The sequence below is a fragment of the Trichechus manatus genome, unplaced genomic scaffold (genome assembly GCF_000243295.1).
Source record: "Trichechus manatus latirostris isolate Lorelei unplaced genomic scaffold, TriManLat1.0 scaffold00180, whole genome shotgun sequence".
NCBI lineage: Eukaryota > Metazoa > Chordata > Mammalia > Sirenia > Trichechidae > Trichechus > Trichechus manatus.
Genome location: NW_004444116.1, coordinates 4856636 through 4880332, shown reverse-complemented (window position 1 = coordinate 4880332; position 23697 = coordinate 4856636). Strand labels below are relative to the sequence as shown.

Below are 23697 nucleotides of genomic sequence, written 5' to 3'. Positions count from 1 at the left end.
TCTCTGTATTTTCTGTTATTCCCCCCTGTTCTGGTACTCCAATCACTTGTAGGTTATTCCTCTTGACAGAGTCCCACATAATTCTTAGGTTTTCTTCATTTTTTTATATCCTTTTATCTGATTTTTCCTCAAATAAGTTGGTGCCAAATGCTTTATCTTCAATCTCACTAATTCTGACTTCCATTGCCTCATTTCTGCTCCTATGACTTTCTGTTGATTTGTCTAATTCTGAAACTTTACTGTTAATCGTCTGGATTTCTGATTGCTGTCTCTCTATGGGTTCTGGTAGCCTGTTAAATTTGTCATTATGCTCTTCTCTAATCTTTTTAGTTTCCTCTATTGTGTGTTCTGCGTTTTGCTTAATTTCCTTCCTAATTTCTTGAAGAGTTCTGTATATTAATCTTTTGTATTCTGCCTCCGGTAATTCCAAGAAATTTTCCTCATCTGGAAAATTTCTAGATTCTTTATTCTGGGAGCTTGCTGAAGCCATCATGGATTGCCTCTTTATGTGATTTGATATTGAATGTTGTCTCTGAGCCATGAATAAGTTATTGTATTTATTTATTTTATGTTTGCTTACTGTGTCCTAGCTTCTTGTTTTGTTTTGATATGCCCAAATAGGCTGCTCATAGGAGCTAGTTTGATTACCGGCACCTTCGAAGCTCTTATGTCCTGTCACCAGGTAGTTAGATCTGTTACTAGGTATATGAGCTCAGGAGTCCATCCACTCCTCCTGTATGGATTCAGCTCAGGTGCCCAGGTAGATAACCACTAAATATGTGGTGTAGGCTCTCACTTACAGTCATAGACAGGCATGGGTGATTGGTGTAGGCACAGGCCATCTGGCTGGAGCATGGGGACACACTCTGAGCAAGGAAGGGGGCTGATGGCCGCCCCCGAGTGTCCAGGAGTAAGGCGTGTCCCTGTTGCCTAGAGCACGTAGGTGGGTGGGTTTTGCAGCCAGACTGTGAGCACCTAATCCTGTTGCCTGTAAGGACTAGGGGCACCTCTTATTCGTAGGCCTCTATCACAGGTGGGTAGGTGGTGTGGGTGGAGCCACCAGTCCTCAGGCCTCTGATGTGGGTAGGTGAAAACCCTGCTTAATGGGCAGAGCAGTGTCAAATGTCAAGAACCTGCCACTTCACAGCTGAAACAGCTGAAGTTAGAGTTCTGGTATATGCCCTGTTGTACTGTGGTAATGAGGAGCTACACTGTTGAGATAGGCCCACACAAGTCTATGCAGAGGTAAAGGCGCCGAGAGTCTGTGGATCCCTTATGCCTGTGCCTAGGCCAAGGAGCTGCGCCTACCCTGGGTTCCTGGCTTAGAGGAGCCGACAGTTTATTTTTTCCTGTTTGTTAACTTGTTCACTCTCCCAGGCCAGAAGAATGGCTCAGGGCATGTGACAGATCCTACTTCCAGCCCAGGGGACTCAGCAATTGCTGAAGCCGGTCCGGGACCCAGTGCAGAGCAGGGAGCCAGGAGGTAAATGGGAGAGAGGTTTTTCCCTAAGGTGGATGTTTTTGATCTGTGCGGTAAGCCATGCGTGAGTACTTATCTTTCGCCGAAGAGGGCTGCATCTCACTCGTTCTGGGTGGCTCTGTAGACTCGCTGGAGCTGGGTTTCTTCTGGTGCAGAAGACGTGCCTCCTGAGCACCGCCGCTTGCCTGCCTCACCACTCACCCCCAAGCTGCTCAGGCCTGAAGGGCTCAGGCTCTCGCCAGGTCAGATCTGGCAACTCTTTGCTGCTTCTGAACCATCTCTCCCTCCCCCTGCCACTCAGTTGGTTCCTCAACTCTACCTTTGATGTTCAGGGCTCCCAGATTGCCATATATAATCGAATGACTTGTTTTTTTGGGTCTTTGTTGTAAGAGGGTCCACTGGAAGCATCTGACTACTCAGCCATCTTGGCCCCGCAGGTAGGTATAGTTTATGACCCACTTTTAACAAATAGAATGTGGCAGAAAAGATGATGTGTGACCTCCAAGACTAGGTCATTAAGTGATGTTCTGTCTTCCTCTTGCTCTTTCTTTTGCATTGTTCACTCTGGGGACATTCAAGCATCAAATAGAGAAACCCACTTGGGGAGGATCTAAGGTTTCCTGCAAAACGCACACAACATGTGATTGAGACATCTTGTAAATGAGTCCTCCAGCTTCAGCCAAGTCCTCTGAGGACTGAACTCCCAGCTGACATCTTGACTGCAACCTATTGAGAGAGAGACCCTAAGCTAGGACCACCAACTGAGCTGCTTCTCAGTTCCTAATCCACAAAAACTGTGAGATAATAAGTATTTGTTGTTTGAAGCCACTAAGTTTTGGGGTAATTTGTTATGCAACAATAGAAAATTAATGTAGGGTTGTTTCCAGTTTTTGCTATTATGAATAAATATGCTACGAATTGTCATGTACAAGTCTTTTTGTGGGCATATATTGTCACATCCGTTTGGTAAATACCTATGAGTGGAATTTCTGAGTCATTGGAAGGCATGTGTTAAATTTTATGAGAAACCCTTTAAACCATATTTCAAAATGATTGTTCTCCCATCCCACCAGCGATTTATTGAGACTTTCAATCACTCCACATTCTTGCCAGCACTTAGTATTATTATTCTTTTTAATTTAGCCATTCTATTGGTGTGACATGGTATCTCATTATAGTTTTAGTTTACATTTCTCTGATGACTAACCCGTTAAGCATCTCCTCCTGTTCTTATTGTCCACTTTTTCATCTTTTGTGAAATGTCAGTTCAAGTCATGTGCCCATATTTTATAGGGTTACTTTATGGCAGAGTCATAGGAGTTCTTTATATATCAATATTGCTTGGGTTAGTTTAGGTACTTTGTATTTCCAGATATGTGTTAGAATCAACTTGTCAGTTTCTACACTAAGGCGTGCTTTTGACTGGGTTTTTATTAAATCTATAAATCAATTTGAGGAGAATGGACATTTGACAGTATTGAGTCTTCCAATTAATAAACTTCATACATATATATCTCCATTTATTTTGATCTTCTTTATTTTCTTTCAGCAGTGTTTTATAGTTTTCAGCATACAGGTCTTGCACTTCTTGTTAAATTTATTACTACGTATACTTACACTTAAGGAACACTGGTGGTGCTAATGGTTAAACACTCAGCTGCCAACTGAAAGGCTGGTGGCTCAAAACCAACTGTTGGCTCCATAGGAGAAAGTCCTGGCAATCTGCTTTGCCATATAGATTACAGTCAATAAAGCACTATGGGACAGTTTTACTCTGTCACGAGGTCATAAAAACAGCTTGATGGCACCTAACAACGATAACATACTTATTACTTATGTTATTGTGAATGAAATTGTGTTCTTAATTTCATTTTTGGATTGTTCATTGATAATATAAAGAAATATCATTGTTTTTATAATGTTGATCTTGTATTCTGTGACCTTATTCACTTTGGTTGTTCTAGTAGATTTTTTTGGATTTTTTCATGTTCAGGAATATGCCATTTATAAACCAGCAGTTTTTCTTTTCCAATCTTTAATGCTTTTAATGTCGTTCTCTCTCCTTATTTCACTAGGTAGAATCACCAGTAGAATGTTGAGTAGAAGTATTGAGAATGGAATCCTTACCTTATTCTGATATTACAGAAAAGCTTTCAGATTTTCACAATTAAGTATGATGTTAGCTTTAGATTTTTGGTAGGTGTCCTTAATCGGATTGAGGAAGTTCTCTTCTATTCCTAGTTAGTAGAGTTTTTACAATGTGTGGGCATTGGACTTCTCCAAATGCTTTTTTTTACATTTATTGAGATGATCACATGATTTTTGACTTTTATTCTATTAACATGGTGTATTACGTTAATTGATTGTTGAATGTTAAACAAACTTTGCAGTCCTGGGATAAATCCCACTTGGTTACTGTGGATAATCCTTTTTGTATACTTCTAGATTTGATTTTCTAATATTACATTAAGCGTTTTTGTATCTGTGTTCATGAGAGATTTTTTTTCTGTTGTTTTCTTGTGATTTTTTATCTGGCTTGGGTATCAGGATAATACTGGCATCATAGAATGAGTTTGAAAGTTTCTTCTCCTCCAGTATTTTCTGAAAAGTTTTTATAGGACTGGTATTATTTCTTTAAATATTTGAGAAAATTTACCAGTCAAGTTCTCTGAATCTGGGCTTTGTGTGTGTATGTATGGGTGAATATTTTTAATTATTAATTCAACTTCTTTACTTGTTATGGTTTTACTCAGATTTTCTATTTCTTCTTGTGCCAATTCTGGTAATTTCTACTCTCTATGAACTTTTAAATTTCATCTAAGTTGTTTAATTTGCTCACAATATTCCCTTAAAATCCTTTAAATTTCTGTAGGTTTGGTAGAGATGTACCACTTTCATTTCTGATGTTAGTAATTTTACTCTTTGTTATTTCTTTCTTGATCTGTATAGCTGAAGTTTTATCATTTTGTTGATTTTTTTTCAAATAACCAACTTTTCATTGATTTACTCTATTGTTTTTCTATTTTCTATTTCATTGATTTCTGTTCTGATCTCCTTCCCTCTGCTTGTGTTGGGTTAAGTTTGCTCTTCTTTTTCTAGATTCTTCAGGTAGAAGCTTAGAGTATTGATTTGAGACTTTTCTTTAAAGCTACAAATTTTCCCATAAGTACTGTTAGCTGCATCTCATAAATTTTGGTATGTTAAGCTTTTATTTTCATTCAATTCAAATTATTTTCTAGTTTCTTTTAGGTTTTCTTCCTTGACCTTTGGGTTATTTAGAATTTTGTTGTATAATTTCCAAATATTTTTGGGCTTCTCAAATTTATTCATGTTGTTGACTCCTAATTTAATTTCATTTTGGTCAGAGAACATACTTTGAATGATTTAGGTTCATCTAAATTTATTGAGATTTGTTTTATTGCCTAGCATTTACTGATGAATGTTCCACATGCACTTGAGAAGAATGTGTATTCTGATGTTTTGGGTAGAATGCTATATAAAGTTCAGTTAGGTCATTTTTTTTTTTAAATGGGCATGCTTAAATGCTTTGTCTTCTCAGACATGGTAAAGCAAAAATTCTTTTTTTGTGCTTAAATGAAAGTTTACAGAACAAATTAGTTTCTCATTAAACAATTAATACACATATTGTTTTGTGACATTGGTTGCCAACTCCACAACATGTCAACCCTCTCCCCTTATTGATCTTGGGTTCCTCATTACCAGCTTTCTTGTCCCCTTCTGCCTTCTTATCCTTGCCCCTGGGCTGGTGTGCCCATTTAGTCTTGTTTTATTTTATGGGCCTGTCTGATCTTTGGCTGAGGGGTGAACCTCAGGAGTGACTTCAGTACTGAGTTAAAGGGGTGCTGGGAGGCCACACTCTTGGGGTTTCTCAAGTCTCTGTCAGACCAGTAGGTTTGGTCAGCCCGAGATGTTTGTTTATCATGCTCTTCTACTTTAACATGATTTGAATTGCAAACTCTGTTTCCCCTGTGTTGGGAAGCTGAAGAAATCTCTGAATCTTTCAGCCTTCCAGTTGTTGTTTTCTTCTTGGGCTCCTTGAAAGTTTGCCCTGCACATCTGTAGTTTAGGGATCAGCCAAGGATTTCAGGGAAATTGTCATGTAGTTTTTGCTTTTGTCTCTATAATTCCCTCCTTTCTGAGACTCCCTCCCCCCGACCCCCCTTAATTTTCCAGATGTTCTTGCAGCCTTTACCTCTGTACTATGGGGCCAGTAAGACAGCAGTTTTCTGCTTGAGCTATATTCACCTGGCATGCATGAACTGAGGAGTACCCTCAGAGAAAAGCTGCATAAATGTGGATCTTACCTACGGTGATTCCCTTCTTTCAGGGATCAAATCCCTTCTAGCTTCCTTGCTTTTGATCACTCCCTAGTGCCTCCAAACAGTTGATTTCTACGTATATTTTATTCTTACAGAATTTATAAGTGTTACTAGCAGGAAAGTTAGTCCAGTGTAGGCTACCTTCTTTGTAGTGAATTTTCAGATTCTCTTCTTTTGTTTCCTCTGTGTTGGACCATAGTGTAGGAACACAGAAATGTGGAATCCTAAGATTGGAAGAAACTTCAGGGCATTTTGTTTAGTCTTCATCTGATGCGCACAAACCCTGTTACAACTCACCATCTTTTGAATTATTGTGGGGCATTTCTTTCTCCCATTCTATTTTTTTTTTTTTTTTGTACAGCTTGCACATTTTCGATGTTATTCTGTGTTAGAGTTTATCTCATTTCTACTTCCACCCTCTGATCTTTTTTCTGTAGACTAGCAAAAGCCTGTCCACATATGAAATCTCACTTAACTGTCACAACAATCATGTGATGTAGATACTGTTTGCTTCGTTGTGTCATAGACTGATTATTGTTCCCTAGTAGTAATTCTCCTCCTTCCATACTATTTCATTTAGGTCATGCTTGCTTAGAATAAAAACTATATTTTTCAACCTCCCTGGCAGGTAGATGTGGTCATAGATTCTAGGCAATAAGATGTAAGAGATGTCACCTCTGACTGCTTCCCACACTCTTTATTTGGCCATATTCTCTCCTTACTTGTGCCATCCTGCTTCCTGGAATGCAAATGTAATGGATGGAGCACTAGCTACCATTTTGGACCACAGAAATATGGTGCATCCCCCAAGAATGGCAGAGTAGTGAATTCAAAGGAGCCTGGTCCCTGAGCAATTTGCAGAACTACAACACCAGATCTGAATCTTCTACCCCTGGATATTGATGTGAGATGAAATGTACTTCTATCTCTTTAAAGCTACATTATTTTTAGAGGTAGCACAGCCTATTCCTAACCGAAATCCCCAATTTACAGAAGAGAGTACTAAGCTTCAGGGTGGTTAAGTAACTTGTATAAGAAGTAGGAGGCAGAGCTTGGATTGAATCCAGAATGGCCTGACTGTTGAAAACTGAATATGGGCCATTGGCTTGTACCCTATCTTGCAGCCCACAACTGCATTAGCTATTCCAGTTACTTTGTGGGCTCAGGCAATTTCTGCACACTGTTATCAGACCAAGGTACAAGGCTCAGTGATTGAACATACCCTGAATTTTAACGTAGCTTATCTCTTTCTCTGTCTCTCTGTGTAGTTTTGCTTATTTTTGAGATTTATGAAAAAAGAATCATACTTTATGTTGTCTTCTTGATCTTGCTTTTCTTCACTCAATAGGTTTTTAGCATATTCAGCTGTTTTGTTGGTTACAGGTAAAAATCAATCTATTTTTACTGCTGATGCTATTCCACAATTCAGTAATCTATTTCCCTATTACTGAAGGACATTTGGGTTGTTTTAGGTTGGTATGTCCACTTTTTTTTAATTATTATTATTTTTTTATTGTACTTTAGATGAAAGTTTACAGAACAAATAGTTTCTCATTAAACAGTCAGTACACATATTGTTTTATGACATTGGTTAACAACCCCACAACATGTCAACACTCTCCCTTCTCAACCTTGGAGGACCTTTTTTTTTTTTGGTGAAAATATACATAGCCAAAGTTACCACATTTCAAAAGTTTTTACGTGTACAATTCAGTGACATCGATTACATTCTTCCAGTTGTGCGCTATTCCCACTATCCTTTTCCAGATTATTCCATCACCATTATCTTCAACTCACTGCCCCCTAGGCTTCCCATCAAACCTTTTGAGTGTCCGTGTCCACTTTTAGTTTTGACAGGTATACTCAAGTTGTCCTCCTTTGAGAGTCATCCAATCATCAGTAAATGAGAATTCCTAGTAGCTTTTTTATTTATTTATTTTTGGTACATTAGGTGAAAGTTTACAGAGCAAATTGGTTTCCCATTAGATAGTTTGTACAAAAAGTATTTCTTGACTTTGCTTTCATTCCCCACAATGTGTCAGCACTCTCCCCATTTCCAGTATGGGTTCCCTGTTTCCTTTAGTCTTGATTTTCTACCCCTTCCTGCCTTCTTATCTTTGCTTTTAGGCAGATATTACCCTTTTGATCTCCTATAATTAATTGTGCTAAGAAATATATTCCTCTCAGATGTTATTGTTTATTTTATGGGCTTGTCTATTATTTGGCTGGGAGGTGGTCTCCGGGAATGGCTTTAGTTCCAGGTCAAAAGGGTGTTTTGGGGCCACAGTGTCTGTGAGAGCAGTAAGTAAGATTTGATCTTTTGTTCTACAATTTTTCTCCCACTCTTTCTGGGAGCCTCTGTTGTGATCTCAGTCAGAGCAGTCCTAGCAGCTTTTTGACTGAGTTTGGTTGGCACTTCTGAAGCAATATTCTAGATCTTCAAAGTAGTTTCACAGACTCCTTCTGGGCATTATTAAAGAGAAGGGGAAAGAAATTTCTGCCCCAGGGAGGCCTCACTGGGTGCAGTGACTAGACCAAGACCACCTCCCATTGGTCAGGGGCAAGCTGAGAGTTTCGTAGATATCTATCTGAGTCATTTGTTTTATTCTCTTAACGTGGCAAGATCTCTACAGCATGATCTTTCACATTGGCTGGTTTTCTGAATTTGTTAGAAGGACAAATGAAAAGAGAGCTCTCTTTGAAAGAATTTATTATGATACAAGGAAAAACGAAAGTCAAATTGCCATTGCAGTACGAAGCAAGGGGGTCAGGTTCTACGAAAAAATCCTTCCTGGGGTCAGAAATGAGGTCACTCAGGGAGTCTGGGATAGCTTTTTCCTGGCTTTGGACAGGAAGAGAATTTCACACAGGAAGAGAGGAGGGAGACAAGACAGGAGTGCAGATTTGTTTTTCACGTTCCTTGAAAGGACACTGATTCTCAGAATCCAGGTGCTCTCTGGGTAGGGAATTGCCAGAATTAGTTTTTCCTGGGAGGATCCTTGTCCTCGCGGTCAACCCATGCTGGAAAATCCCCAGCTACTGTTGGTGGCTTCTCTGTTGTGAGCCCAGTGTCTGGTCAATCAGGGACAGCATGATGCTGATGAGTTTCAGATGGAGATTTCTATTCCTGATTTGTAAAGCTTGTAAGTGGGAAAGAAGCTCACTTTAACTGACAAGACGGGATGACTGACCAACATCTAAGACTCTGCCTGGGAGTGGAGACCTCAGGGATTTAGTTTTGGCTTTGCCCCAAATGTCGAGGAGGTCCAGGGGAAGCCTATGGGGCTTAGTGATGATGGGAGTTAGTGTGATCAGATGATCAGGCACCCTTGAAATTTCACAGTTCTGGGAGAAGAGTTCTTGCTGACCTTTCCACCTGGCTTTAAGCTTCCTTCAGGCTCCGACTCGTACTCTTGTGCTCGCTGCTCACCTGTGCCAAGTGTGGAAGAGTGGTGGTGATCCAGGCAGATCCTGCCATTCAGGGATATGCCTGTCTACTTCTAGACTTTAAACCTCTTCTTGTTTTCATGCATTCCAAGACTCCCTGCAGTTCCCTGACTATGCTTTTCTTTGTCTCTCTATATTCCTTCCCCCAATGTGCACATTTACTGTAACAAAAGGTATGCTTGTGCATGCATTTTCTCTTTCATAACAAGACGTGGACTGTAAATATAGGTTTGCATTTCAACCCTTGCTTACCAGCTGCTACTAATATGACTGTGGTGAGTTAGCTTTTTGCTGATGTCAGCAAGCATACTGATAATTATCTGGCTAGACTACTGACACAATCAATAAGGTAACATTTAATAATATCTTGGGTTGTTGTGGAGCCGTGGTGGTGCAGTGGTTAAGCACTCAGCTGCTAACCAAAAGATTGGTGGTTTGAACCCACAAGCCGCTCTGCGGGAGAAAGATATGGCAGTCTGCTTCTGTAAAGATTTACAGCCTTGGAAGCCCCATAGGGCAGTTCTACTCTGTCCTGTAGGGTTGCTATGAGTTGGAATCAACTGGACAGCAATGGGTTTGGTTTGGGTTTTGGGTTGTGGTTGTTGTGTGACCTCAAGTTGATTCCAACTCTTAGTGACCTTATATGACAGAGTAGAACTGCCCCATAGGGAAAGCAGATTGTCAGGTCTTTTCTCCTGTGAAACTGCTGGTATGTTAGAACCCCCGACCTTTCAGTTAGCAGCCAAGTGCTTAACCATTATGCCATGAGAGCTCCTTAATATCTTGGTAGTCCCTGAAATATATTTAGTACTCACTAAATATTAGTTTCCCTTTTTTGTTATTCCTTTAATTATTCAATGATTTATTAATTCATTCATGCATTTAGTACATATTAAGTGGTTCAAACCCACCCAGTTGCTCCACAGGAGACAGACCTGGCAATCTACTCCCATAAAGATTGCAGCCTAGAAAATGCTATGGGGTACTTCTACACTGTCACATGGGGTCACAGTGAGTCAGAGTTGCCTAGATGGCACCTAACAACAATAACATTTACTATGCTAGACATGATGTGGGGCAGTGTTGAGGATACACGTTAATTGAGACATAATCCTGACCCACAAGATTCGTACTGTTTACTGGGGGCGACAGACAAGAAGACGATCCTACTACTGGAGAAGTGTGTTCTGAGAGGCTTGCAAAGGGAGAATGGAGGACAGGAGATGGGCACATAATCTAGAATACGGAGGAAGGGAGTCAGAAAATGCTTCCTGGAGGAGATGCTGCTTATACTGTGCATTCTTATAAATTCATGGTGTTGGGAGTAGAGTTGGAGGAAAGCCCTGCCAAACAGAGGGAATGGTATGCTCAAAGGCCTGGAGGTGACAGAGAGGCTTGTGCTTTCAAGGGTATGCAGGGAATTCAGGGAACAGTGCACAGAAGCTGTTAGACCTACAGGTCTGCAGCTCTGGTCTGGGCTGTGGGTATGGACCTGGGGGGCATCAGCAGGCAAATGTAATTTCCAGGAAATGTCATTACTGAGCTCCTCCTGCTGGCGTTCTGGTCAAGTTTCCTTGCTGTTCCTGACAGTGCAGACATTGACACCAAGATGCAGACATAGGCTACTGAGGAGAGAAGGGCAAAGACAGGAAGCACATGAGGAGAGAATGGTTTAATTTTAATTAGCTTTTAACTACCTACTCTCCTTCTTGCCTTTCCAGAAATGACATGAAGGTAATGGATGCAAATAAAGTCTGAAAAGAGAAAGGGAGTTCACATAAGTCTGGGCTTGTATAGCTTTTCCTTTCCCTCTTTCAAGGCCCTTCCCCTATCCCTACCTTGCTGCAGACTTTCTCTTTCCCTGTCACCCTCAACCTGACCTGACATTTTCTGCCTAGCCACTGGTGATGTTTCAGAATCTCAGAATCCTATTGGACAATGGATGCAGGGCAGCTGTTCTCTGCTGTGCTGCTGTCAAAGGCATAACTCATAAGTCTTGGCTTCTAAACACACTTGGGACAACAGGAACTGCGTGAGATACCTGAAAGGAGAATAGCAAGGGCCAATAGTTTCTGTCTATTCCATCAGGCAGGTTTCCCCCTTTACATTCATCCTCTGTGCTTAAAAAAGTATGTTTACTCCACAAAATACATTTAAATAATAATTTGTTTTTCCAATCTTATTAACTGATTATATAACAAGCACTTAAAAGAACATGATTTGTATTATGATTTTTGAAATACTGGAAGGAGCTCCTGGATCTCATTACTCTACATGGACACCTCTATAAACCCAAGTTCTCCAGGATGGAAACCCTAGAATAAAACGGGATAATTTGAGATCTATTAGTGAGTGAAGGTACAATAAATGGCCACTGAAAACATAGCAAATAAAGATGATAACCTGGCATTGTTACAGACTTTTACTTTGGAAAAAAAACTGAAATGCTTTCTATAAATACTTACAAAAAAATTGGTTCTATGGCAATGCCTTGAGAGTTTGGGAGAGAGCAGCGATTAATTTGGAATGCTAGGAGAATCACAGTGGTGGAGTAAATTCCCTGAGAGCACAGAGCTAATGCATTTCCTTTTTGTCTCAATCCAAATGTCAAGAACAAGGGAGTGAGCAGCACATTTAGATATTCTCTGAGATCACAGCAGTGTGGAGAGTCCTGGGGAAAGGTGGGGAAATACAGGCACTGTGGTGTGAGAGTGAATGTGGATGATTGTGTTGGCTTGTGATTGGTGTGTGAGTCAGCATTTGATTTTTGGCTTTGGGTTGTTTTCAAGTAGTGGTCTTGGTTTGCAGATTCTGAGACAGGGCAGGAAGCATGCTGGAGAGCTCAAGACCCAGTATTCCAAAGTTCTTTGTAAAGGACATTTTATAAACAAAGTTTTCTGAGCCTGGAAGACACTTAAGAATCATCTCCAATCGTCTTGTCTTACGGACCAGGAAGCCAGTATCTAAGGAGATGAACAGACTTGGCCAAGATAATATACCAAGAGGAACCCCTGGGACTTGAACTCATATCTCTTCTCAGTCGAGGGTTACTTGTCTTATGCCCTCTCAAAAAATGTCTCACATTGTGCCAGCCCACTGTGAATAGGCTGCCAACAAGTCACACTACTCCATACCAACCCTGACTGTCTTCTCATAGTTGCCCTTGCTCTCAGGAAGGGCCCTGACTCTGACTGGTGGAGGACTCATAAAAACATCTGGGGAGGATCACCAAGCATAAAAGATCTTCATGCCAGTGAGGGCTCAGGGCTGAGGGTCAGACAGTAACAAATCAGGATTGGGAGTGGGGATGTAGGAGTGTTAATCAGGGAAAAATCAGGGCCAGAAAGGACCATCCCAAGTTTTCAATGAGGAACGCAAATAGATTGGCTGAGGGGAGAAGTGCCTGATCAGAAAGTATTCTTTGTTTATTAACTAACGTCACTCCAGCAAAAGTGAAAGAAGATTTCTGAGAACTTGCAAGAACAAAGGGCACAGGAAAGCTGTCTGGGCAGGGGATTTCTGACTCCATTGCTTGCATATAAGCTGGTCTTGAGGTCTCTTCTCTCAGTTACCTGTTTCTGCTCTCTTGAATGCAGTGATGGCTCCCAATGCGCCCTGCCTCTGTGTAAGTTGGGATTTGATAAAGGGAACGGGGAAAGGAAAAGCATTTCCAAGAGCTGGGGAGAGACCTCAGGAACCGGATGAGGGGTGGTGCTTGGGAAGGCAGGGTGGCTGGGAAGGCATCTTGAAGGAAAGAGGATAGGAGTTGATATCTGCACAGTGGGAAGAAGGTCCTGTGGAGAGAAGCTGGTCCTTTGGATCCTGAGTTCTCCTTTGTGTCAGACCTTGGACTGGCCACTGGTAGGGATAAATGGTAGGGAGTGGGAGTGCTCAATAGGGCTCTTAAGATTTGAAATTATGGAAATATTTTCTTGAGCCCCTTCCTCTCTATCCCGCTTAGGGGTCTAGGGCTCTTAAACTTAAGCTTTCCTCTCCTCCCCAAAGGGTTTCAAAAAACACATTTATCTTTTTTTAAAAAAAAATTATTATTATTTGTAGTAGTATTTTATTGTGTTTTCAGGGAAGGTTTACACAGCAGTTTCGGTTCCCATTCGGTAGTTTTTACACAAGTTGTTCAGCGACATTGGTTACATTCTTCACAATGCGTGAACATTCTCATTATTTCTGTTCTGGTTGCTCCATTTTCTTTAATCTAGTTTCCCTGCCCCTTAATATTCTTTTTTTTTTTAATTGTACTTTAGATGAAGGTTTACAGAACAAATAGTTTCTCATTAAACAGTTAGTACACAATTGTTTTATGACAATGGTTAACAACCCCATGACATGTCAACACTGGCTCTTCTCAAACTTGGGTTCCCTATTACCAGCTTTCCTGTCCCCTCCTGCCTTCTAGTCCTTCTCCCTGGACTGCTGTGCCCCATTAGTCTCATTATGTTTTATGGGGCTGTCTAATCTTTGGCTGAATGGTGAACCTCGGGAGTGACTTCATTACTAAGAAAACATATTTATCTTAAGTTTTTAATGACCTAATATATTACCTTATATAAGAATAGATGCATTATAAGGAGAATCTGGGATGAGGGCAATGCTTAACACAAAGGAGTGACACTTTAGTGAAAGAATGTCAGACAGTATCAGTGACACCTAGGTTGGGAAGAGATTTTTGAATGGGGCCTCAGGGAGGTCCTCGTAGGCTTTCAAGTGACAGCACAGAGATGAACTTCCCATCTTTCAGAATTTTCCAGTTATTCAAGTAAGACCTGGATATAGTTCCTACCTTCTGTGAGTGAGGTCTGGTCTAATTAAAGGAGATCATATTCTACAATAGGCAGATACAAAAACACAGGAAACACAGATTACCAAGTAAACATTACCACTGTAATATGTGAATTATCATTATAAAGCAATGGACATTAAAAAAGTAAACTAACAGTACAGAGATTATGCATCCTAACCAGGGTTTCCTTCCAGAGTAGTCAAAGGAGGCAGCCCTGTGGGTATCCAATGAGGATGCCAAGTCTTGGAAACTCTCTTTAGGAGTTGATTTTAGCATCTAGTGTACATATTTTGAAGCTTTGTAGTTGGATCTACTTTTTTAAAAATTATATTTTAGGATGAAGAAGAAGTGCAGTTATAAAGGAATGAGGCTTGTTTTCTTGTCTGTATTATAACTAAACAATTCCAAAAGAGATGTTCCAAGAAAGTGAAAAACACAGATTGGTGGAAAGGAGTGGGAGGACCTGACAGGCAGGAGAAGAGTTCGAGCAATTAAGGTAGGGGGCAGGGATGTAAAGGGTGACAGACATTCTAGGCAACTGTCTCTTGACCCTCATTGCCCTGCCCAGGTGAATGTCCATTCTGAGGAACGGAAATTGATGACCTTCACTGCCAACAAGGATGACAGAGTAAAGAAGATCAGTGAACACATCCGGTCCAAGACCAAGGTTCCTGTGCGGGACCAGATCCTTCTGCTGGGCTCTAAAACACTACAGCCCCAGAGAAAGCTTTCATCTTATGGCATTGACAAGGAGAAGACCATCCACCTCACCCTGAAGGTGGTGAAGCCCAGTGATGAGGAGCTGCCCATGGTTCTGGTGGAGTTACGTGATGAAGGGCAGAGGCATCTCCTCCAGGTGCGCCGGTCCAGCTCAGTGGCCCAGGTGAAAAAGATGATCGAGGTGAAGACTGCTATAACCCCTGAGACCCAGATTGTGACTTGCAATGGAAAGAAACTGGAAGATGGGAAGATTATGGCAGATTATGGCATCAAAAAGGGCAATTTTCTCTTCCTGACATACCACTGCATTGGGGGGTGACCACCCTAGGGATGGGGTGACATCAGGAGGAAAAGAGCTTATTTCCTTTTCGCTTTTACTCACTAAACACATCTTTTGATGGTTTTCCAAAATTATTGAGAAGGAAATAAACAGAAAAAGTAAGATTTGGGATGAGGTGGGGAGGGAATACTTTTCCAACTCTGATTCTTTGGTTCAGACACAATTGATTAAGCGACTAGATTATGTATGGTATTACTGAGAAAGAAAATGAATCACTAAGGCATACTAGAAACAGCATTCAAAACCAGCTTACAATTTAATTCTTTCTTGGTTTCCTATGATTTATAGAAAAAGTCCTATTTCCTTTCCTATTTGACAAGGTAGTAAGTTTTAGGTTGGGATCCAGGTTTTACTAATTTCTGTGTTTCCATGAATGTTTAGCCCAATGCTTCATGTATAATATCACCCAGTAACTGTTGAATCAAACTGAATTTCTACCCATAGAGAAAAGTGAAATAGATGATTTATTTTGAAGTGAATTAATTACTCTGACACAATCACAATCTAACTCATAGAGAATTTATAAATTTAATAAAATTACTTTTTGTCTCTTTATTTAAGGGTGTTTGGTATGAAATGAAACCTGGCACGGTACTGCTACCTACCCTCTATGTCCTATACACAATTAAAATTGTTCTGTCTGGGAATGGTGGTGGGCAGGGAGGTATTTTCCATGGGGATCTAGAGATGCCATGTCTCTAGTGGGGGCTCCTTTGGGCAGATGCTCTTCAGGTGGGAAGGAACTTACTGAAAGGTAGGGGATTGGGGACCAGTCTCTGTCCTGCCTTAGTGTCTAGCAAGTCTTCTCTAGGTTGGGGGTATCAGTCTGGGGGAAGGAGATAAGGATTTGGGTTCTGGGCTGACCCTGGTACTCTGCCAAAGTTCTGGCTGATATTTTCCTCTCTGCTTCCATCACTACCAGGTCCTTGCTTCTCTCTTGGAAAATCAAGTCCCCTCTTTCCCACTCCTTCCTCCAATTATTCCTCTCTCTCATAGTCCTTCTCTCATGTCTTGCTGCTGGTCACTCGCAAGCTGACTTTTCTTACAACCTGAAACCTGTTCTCTTTCTTTCCCACCAGTTCTAGTCTCTTCTTTAAAACCGGCTGAGAACCATCTCCTACGGGAGGATTCCCCACCTTCACTCCACCCAGCACAATCACTACACTTAATGGCTATTCCTCATCACACTTATGGGTCAGGTGCCCTGTGGTGGGCATTGGTCACTTGGCTAGGTTGGCATTACGTCTCAGATTGCACTGATTGCAGAAGAGAGATCATAGTTCTTCTTCCGGGATGGGGTCTCCTCAAAGGTTTCCTCTGCTTTAAAGAAAAACTCTTTGTCAACTTAAGAGACCATGCCTCTGCCATCAGACTGGGAGAAAGCTAAAGGTAGTGTCATGTTGCATATCATCTTATCTGCATAAGGAGTCTTGAGGGGTGGTTACTGTATCCCCCAAGGATGGGGAAGGTCTCTCCGGTAGTATGCCTCCTCCCTTTATCAGCTTAGGAGAAACTCGGAGGGCCATTTCCCTCCTCCCTAAACCTTTATGTTTATATACCCTGGGTATTGCAAGCATGGATCAGCTGCCAACTAAAGGCTGGTGTTCAAACTCACCCAGCAACACCATGAGAGTCCAGGCCATCTGCTTCCTTAAAGATTACAGGCAAGAAAATCCTGTAGAGCATCTCTGCTCTGTAATACATGCGGTCACCATGAGTCGGAATCCACTCTCTGGCAATGGGTTTGGTTTTAAACCTATAGGTACAGAGGATATACACACTTTATCTCACCAACCTAAACATTTCTGATGGGAGGAAGGGATCTCCTGCATTGACCTTGGACTCCCTCAGGACAAATGTTGCAGATTCTCACACAGAAATGAACAGCCCAAAGGCTAAACAGACTGACTCTCCCATGGGCATTTCCATTCTTGGGCCCTGGGCTGACACTGTCTTCCCTTCCCATTCACTCACTGTCTGGCCTGCCCTCTGCCCACGTTCCTCAGGAGCCTCCTAGCCGCCTCCTTCACCTCCTTATTCCTCAGGGTGTAGATGAGCGGGTTGAGGGCCGGTGTGACCACGGTGTAGAAGAGAGAGACAAACTTGCCCTGCCCCTGATCGTATCTCTGCGTGGGTTGCAGGTAGGTGTAGATGGCCGAGCCGTAGAACAGGCAAACGGCCGTCAGGTGGGACCCACAGGTACCTAGCGCTTTCCTCCGGCCTCCGCTGGACCGCATGCCCCAGACAGCGCGCGCCACTGTGCCATACGAGGCCAGTATGATGGCGGATGGTACCAGCAGGATGACCACGCGGGCGGCGAACATCTGGCGCTCAGTGCTGTCCCGGCCAATGCCGCAAGCCAGCTTGAGCAGCGCCGGCAGCTCGCAGATGAAGTGGTCCAGCCGGCGAGGGGCGCACAGCGGCCGGGCAGCCAAGAGCGCCGTTTGCGCCGACGAGTTGGTGAGGCCGCCCAGCCAGGAGGCGCCCGCCAGCGAGCTGCACAGGCGCTGCGAGGCGAGCCCGGAGTAGCGCAGCGGGCGGCACACGGCGGCCGCGCGGTCCAGAGCCATCACTGCCAGCAGGACGCACTCGGCAGAGCCCAGAGCTAGCGACGCGCACAGCTGGGCCAGGCAGCAGCTGCGGGGCAGGCAGCGCGACCTGCCGCGCAGGTTAGCCAGCAGCGGCGGAACCACGCTCGTGGCGAAGCCCGCGTCCACCAGGGCCAGGTGACAGAGGAAGTAGTACATAGGCGTGTGCAGGCGCCGGTCGCGCACTGCCAGCAGCACCAGCGCCAAGTTGCCCGCCAGGGTCAGGAGGTAGCAGAGGAGGACAAGGGCGAAGAGGACAGGCTGCAGGGACGGCCAGTCAGAGAAACCCAGCAGGAAGAAGCGCTCCTCTGTGCTGAGGTTGGCCTAAAGGAGGAAAACTCCCAGAATGTTTGGAAGAACGAAATATAAAAGGGTGATAACTACACCTCATAAGTAAATGAAAACCCGGGAATGTGGGAGTGGGGTGAAAGATGGGATGGTAGCAGATACAATGTTTATGTTTCGAGTATAATCTCTTTCACAGAACTGAACCCTTAGTTTAGGAAGATAGCTATGTATTACTATACCTTGTCTTATATATTTACAAGATCCTTTGAGGAAGATAAGGAGCCCTAGTGGCGCAGTGGTTAAAACCTCGGAAGCTAACCGAAAGGGTCCACTAGCTGCTCCTCGGGAGAAAGACCTGGCAGTCTGCTTCCTTAAAGATTTACAGCCTTGGAAACTCTATAGGGATGTTCGGCCCTGTCCTATAGGGTCGCTGTGAATCAGATCGACTCCAGGGCAAAGGGTTGGGTTTTTTCTTTTTTCTTTTTTTTTTTTAAGTGGGGAAGATAGGCTAAGGAAGTTGTCCTAAGGTCATTGGCTGTGTGGGACTTGTACTGGGGCCTGTCTGATTTCCAAATCATTGCTCTTTCAGCTGCCTCCCTGGTTCTGGTTGTACTCCTAGGAGCCACAAGAGAAATGTAATCTCCCTCCCACATGACAGCCCTTCAGATTTTTTAAGATAAATTTCACTCTGAGCCTCCCTCGCCGTTCTTCCCAAGTGTGTGGTGCCTAACATTAAGTGCAATACCCCAGGCTTGGTCTAAACAACACTTGGTAGATCAGAACTATCACCTTCCTTGTTTCAGATGTTCTGCTTTTATTAATGCAGCCCACTTACACTGCTGACTTTTGATGTCTAAACTACGGTGAATAGAGACTACTTCCAATGTCCATGCCTCTCCTGCTGTAAGACCTAGTGTGATGATCAAGATCAGCACAGATCTGCGCATGCCCACTAGCCTTTAAATCAAGAATCAAAAAGGCAGAGGAAAAGACACTAAACCAGAATTCAGGAGCCCTGAGTTCTACCTTGCATAGCTGCCATTAGCTAGTTATTTGATAGAGGTAAATCCCTTCATTTCTCTCTGCCTTAATTTTTTCATGTGTAAAACAATTGACACCTGTTTGCTGATAGGTATCAATATAAGGCTAACATTTTAGACATCATATTCATTATTCTTAATTTAAAAATCATAATCCTCTAATTTCTTTATTTTTCCGGGGAAAAAACCCTCCACAAAACATCCTGTTTATATGATCCTCTCACTTTATTGTTTGCTGTCAAGTCAATTCCTACTCATAGAAGTTGGCTGGTAATCTGCCGCCCTTTCAGTTCGCAGCTGAGTGCTTTAACCATTGTGTTGCCAGGGCTCCTTTTTGCCTCACTAGGCAGAGCAAACATTAATGCTGTGATTAAGAACAAGGTTCTGGAGCCAAACTGCCTGGGTGTGAGTCTTGGCTCTGACATTTCCAAGCTGAGCAACCTTGGTCATGCTACTTAACCTGTTTGTTAGTTTGTTCATTAGTAAAACGAAGTAGGGTGAGTGGGTTAAGCATGCAAAGCTCTTAGCACAGTGCCAGGCACATAGTAAGTATTCTATAAATGTTAACCATTTCCATCCTCATTTCACAGATGAGGAAATAGGTTTTTAGAGGGATCCTACACTGGTAGTGACTAAGCTAGGATAGAAATCCATATCCCTTTTCAAATATTGACTTTGATATTTACTCACCCGCAAATTATATCATAGTCCTTTTATATATTCGGTTAGGAGGCTAAATTATGATGTTAAACAACTTACCCAAGGTCACACAGTTTGTAAATACTGATCAGGATTCAAACCTAAATCCAAGTGACTCTGAGATCCTTGTTATTTTCACAGACTTTATTATGCTAGGGACTGTGGAGAATAAAAGGGCATGCAAAGCCTGATCTTTGTTTCTAGATAATCTGACAGCTTTGGGGCCATACTGAAGATCAATAAAGGGCAAGAGGTGACATTCATGCTTATGGTCCAATGGAAGCTAGAGATATTGAGTTATGAGAAGTCAAATTCTCTAATGCTATGATCACATAGAGACACACCAGCTCAGACATGCAAGCCCTAACCCACTCCCCTCCAAACATGTCACACTCTTCTCACATGAAAACAGCTACCCACTGATAATATTGCACAGACAGCATCATGTACAAATTCCCAAATGCATAGCTCTAACATCTGTCTATGCATACACACATACTGCATCATTCCCCCTAAGCGTCCAGAAGGTAAATTTGTTGTAAAAAATATTCTATAATGTGTCCCCAAACTTCCACTGGTATTCTAGAATGTGGCCCCTATCCAGAGACAATTTTTTCCTAGGAAAATGTAGCAACAAATTTACCTTCATGTCTTATTCTCTGCCACTGATATTTAGATCTTGAGTTTCCAAATGATAAATGGCTCTCTTGCTCTGGATCAGGCTTCTGTGGGTTTGAAATGGCAGTGGGAGGGATTAAAGAAGGACCCAACTGCATGACTGTGTTGATTTCTGGAATAGGTGCCTGAAATCAGAGCCAGGCACCTCAGGAAGAAGATGTGGGGCGGGTACCATCTTGCTTGACAGCAGAGGAATGGATAGAATGTCTTTGACAAGAAGCCACTTAAGTTCTCTGAAGTATCAAGATCTGGATGATGCCTGTTCCTGGAGAGCCCTGTAATGGGGTTGCCAAGGCAAGGACTAGAGCATACACAGAATCAGCATGAGCCAATGGTGATAGCAAAGAGGTCTGTCTTGATTCTAGAAGGCATAGCAGTCAGAGACAAGGAGGCAGAATGTTGATGAGTAGTGAAAGGAAACAGTGGAATCAACTTCCTCTGTTATTTAGAAGAGAGGACAGAGCTCTAGGGAATTTATGTCCCATTCCCATAATTAGAACTTTTTGTGGAGGTGTCCAGAGAGGAGTCCCCCAGGGTGAGGAGGGAAAATTGTGGAGGGAAAGTCCCTTTAGAATAATGTGTCCCTGTCAGTGTGTGGAGACCAGAGGCAATATAATTCTCTTTCACAGTAATTTCTACTAAGTTTTAATTGGTTCAGAATCCCATTCTCTGGTTGAGTGAGCTGTAAATTTATATTTTTGCACTTTGCTTTAGTCATCTAACATTACAATGTAAGAATTGTCATGTTATTACAGATTTCTTATAAATATAATAATCTATAACTTATATTTATTGATAACCACCACTGAGTTTGAAACGTGGTCAAGTCTTCTTCCTGAGACTACTTGCAAGAGGTAAAGGCCTGAAGTCTAAAGATCGAGAAGCTAACCATTGAACGAACATTGCAACTGTTAATTCTGATTCTCCAGTCCTAAATGAACACCTTGAGGTCTTACCTGTGTACCTTGTCATGGCTACCTTGCAATAAACTAAATGGGTTTATGCATGATAAACTTGAGCATTTCTTTATTCACGTTTAAAAGTTAAAAGCCATAGGGCAAATATGTCATTAGAATTACTAGAAGTTATTATCTATCTGTCCATCTGTCTGTCTGTCTATCTATCTGCCTGTCTATCTATCTATCTGTGTATCTATCCCTCTAGTGGCAAAGTGGAAAGAGTGTACACTTTGCAGATAGGAAGGCCTGGCTTTAAATGTTGGCCATGATGCCTGGCCTTGAACGATTCATTTAACATCTGTGAGCATTAATTTCCTCATCTGTAATCTGAGTATAATACCTACCTTAATGCCAGGTTGCTGTGAGGATTAGAGATGATGTGTGCAAAATTACTGACATATAGTAGGAACTCAGTATATGATAGTTTTTCAATAAGATTGTACTTACACTTCTATCACCTGTGTAAAAGTGTAAACGTATCTGATACTTTAGCTATCACTAAGTATTCTCATTCAAATAAAATGTTTGCCTATTTGACAGATGAAATGTTTAATTCTATTTTATTTTTCTTATTATGTTAAAACTGCAGTGTGTATATAGCTCTCCCTTCCAAGTATATCTAAAACTCCATGAGTGTGGGCATAGGGCCAGGCCTACCAGGCTCTACCTGTTCTAGCTCCTGTGTACTTGGCCAAGTTCATCTTATGTTATTCTACCCCTTGATCACCATGAACCAGCCACATAGGCTCCTTCTGTTCCTTAAACATGCTAAGCTCTTTGTATTTGTTGTTTCTTCTGCCTGGAATACTTTCTCTTTACTTGTCAAAGGCTAGCTCCTTCTCAACTTTTACATCACATTTCAAATAGGAAGGGATGCTCCAAACCTGGGGTTTACAGGAGCAATGAGAAGCCAACCAGAAAAGGCATGGTTAGGAAGATCTGCAGATGAACAATATCTGTGGGTGGTGGGAGGTGTCTGAAGACTCCATGTATGCTTCCTAAGGAAACGTGTTAGCTTAGAACATTTGCCAAGCCCAGAAGAAGTTAGCATTGAGTATTCGCCATAGTGAGAGGAAATCAACCAAATTACAGGGCACCAATCAAATAAGAGGAAGTCCCTGGGTGGCACAAATGGTTAAGCGTGTGGGTTCTAACTGAAAGGTGGGCAGTTCAAACTCACCCAGGTGATGAAAGGCCTGGCAATCTGTTTCCAAAACATCACTGCCTTGAACTCTTTGGAGTACAGTTCTATTCTGCAACACATGGGTTGCCATGGGTCAAAATCTACTGACAACAACCAGTGTTGTTATTGTTATCTGCCTTCGAATAGGTTCCGACTCATAGCGACCCTTTGTACAACAGAACTACACACTGCCTGGTCCTGTGCCATCCTCACAATTGTTGTTATGCTTGAGCCCATTGTTGCAGCCACTGTGTCAATCCATCTCGTTGAGGGTCTTCCTCTTTTTCACTGACCTTCTACTTTACTAAGCATAATGTCCTTCTCCATGGACTGGTCCCTCCTGATAACATGTCCAAAGTATTTGAGACAAAGTCTTGCCATCCTTGCTTCTAAGGAGCATTCTGGCTGTACTTCTTCCAAGACAGTCCACGGTATATTCCATATTCTTCACCCAACTGGTACTGGAAGTCAAATAAGACCTTCTCTACCCATTAACTTATCTCCTTCCCCCCCCCCCCAACCAAGTCTGGAGGAACCACAGGCAATCTGGTGAATGGGGGAGGAAGGCAGAAGCACTAATCAGGAAATGGAGGAGCCGATTCTTCTCTTCCTTTCCATTATAGGTAGGCCCTAATTAGAAGAGAGAAGTTCAGTCTTAATTATCATAGGAGTTTGGCCATTTTATTTACTTAAATAAGTCCATTCTTGGGACCAAAAGTGACCAGAGGACTTATTATTATTTACGAGTAGTCTGGCCAATATTTCACCCAATGAATGGGGAAGAAGTGCCCCACAGAGCTGGTTTTCCCAGGCAGTGAAGAAATGAAATATGGTTGTTTTTTTGTTGGAAACCAACTCTTTGGAATCCTGCACTTTCAATGTACTGGTTATACTTATTTGTTTATTGTTTCTCCCCAACTAGAATGTGAACTCTGAGAGGTCAGGTACTTGGTCTCTCTTGTTTATAGCTGTATCCTTGGTGTCTGTAAATTAGGATTGCTAATATTCTGCCTTTTTGATTGCATTTGGAAGTACTTTGTAAAACAGAGTGAGACATTATTATTGCTGACGTATTTTTTGTTTTCATAAATTTAAATAAGCTTTACTGGGGGTATAATTTACATACAGTAAACTATA

At 42.1% G+C, this 23697-nt stretch overlaps 2 protein-coding genes across 3 annotated transcripts in view; one reads left to right on the top strand and one right to left on the bottom strand.

Annotated features, from left to right (window-relative positions):
* The window catches only part of UBD (ubiquitin D), a 28777-nt gene extending 12095 nt beyond the window's left edge, over window positions 1-16682 (top strand). Inside the window, exons 1-2 of one of the 2 annotated variants that reach the window (XM_004387101.2) lie at window positions 11967-12892; window positions 14634-16682. In XM_004387101.2, coding sequence (XP_004387158.1) covers window positions 12866-12892; window positions 14634-15104 — 498 coding nt within the window. In that variant the 5' untranslated portion in view covers window positions 11967-12865 and the 3' untranslated portion in view covers window positions 15105-16682. Of the gene's footprint in view, window positions 1-11966; window positions 12893-14633 lie in introns of those variants that run through there. The other variant, XM_023741417.1, reaches the window with a different exon arrangement.
* Window positions 16683-16843: 161 nt separating this feature from the next.
* LOC101345664 (putative olfactory receptor 2I1) lies at window positions 16844-20389 on the bottom strand. The gene is made up of 2 exons (XM_004387137.2): window positions 20384-20389; window positions 16844-18037 (listed from the first exon to the last, which is right to left on the bottom strand). Exons 1-2 carry the CDS (start codon window positions 20387-20389, stop codon window positions 17096-17098), a joined length of 948 nt encoding a protein of 315 aa, XP_004387194.1. The 3' UTR covers window positions 16844-17095.
* Window positions 20390-23697: the final 3308 nt, after the last annotated feature.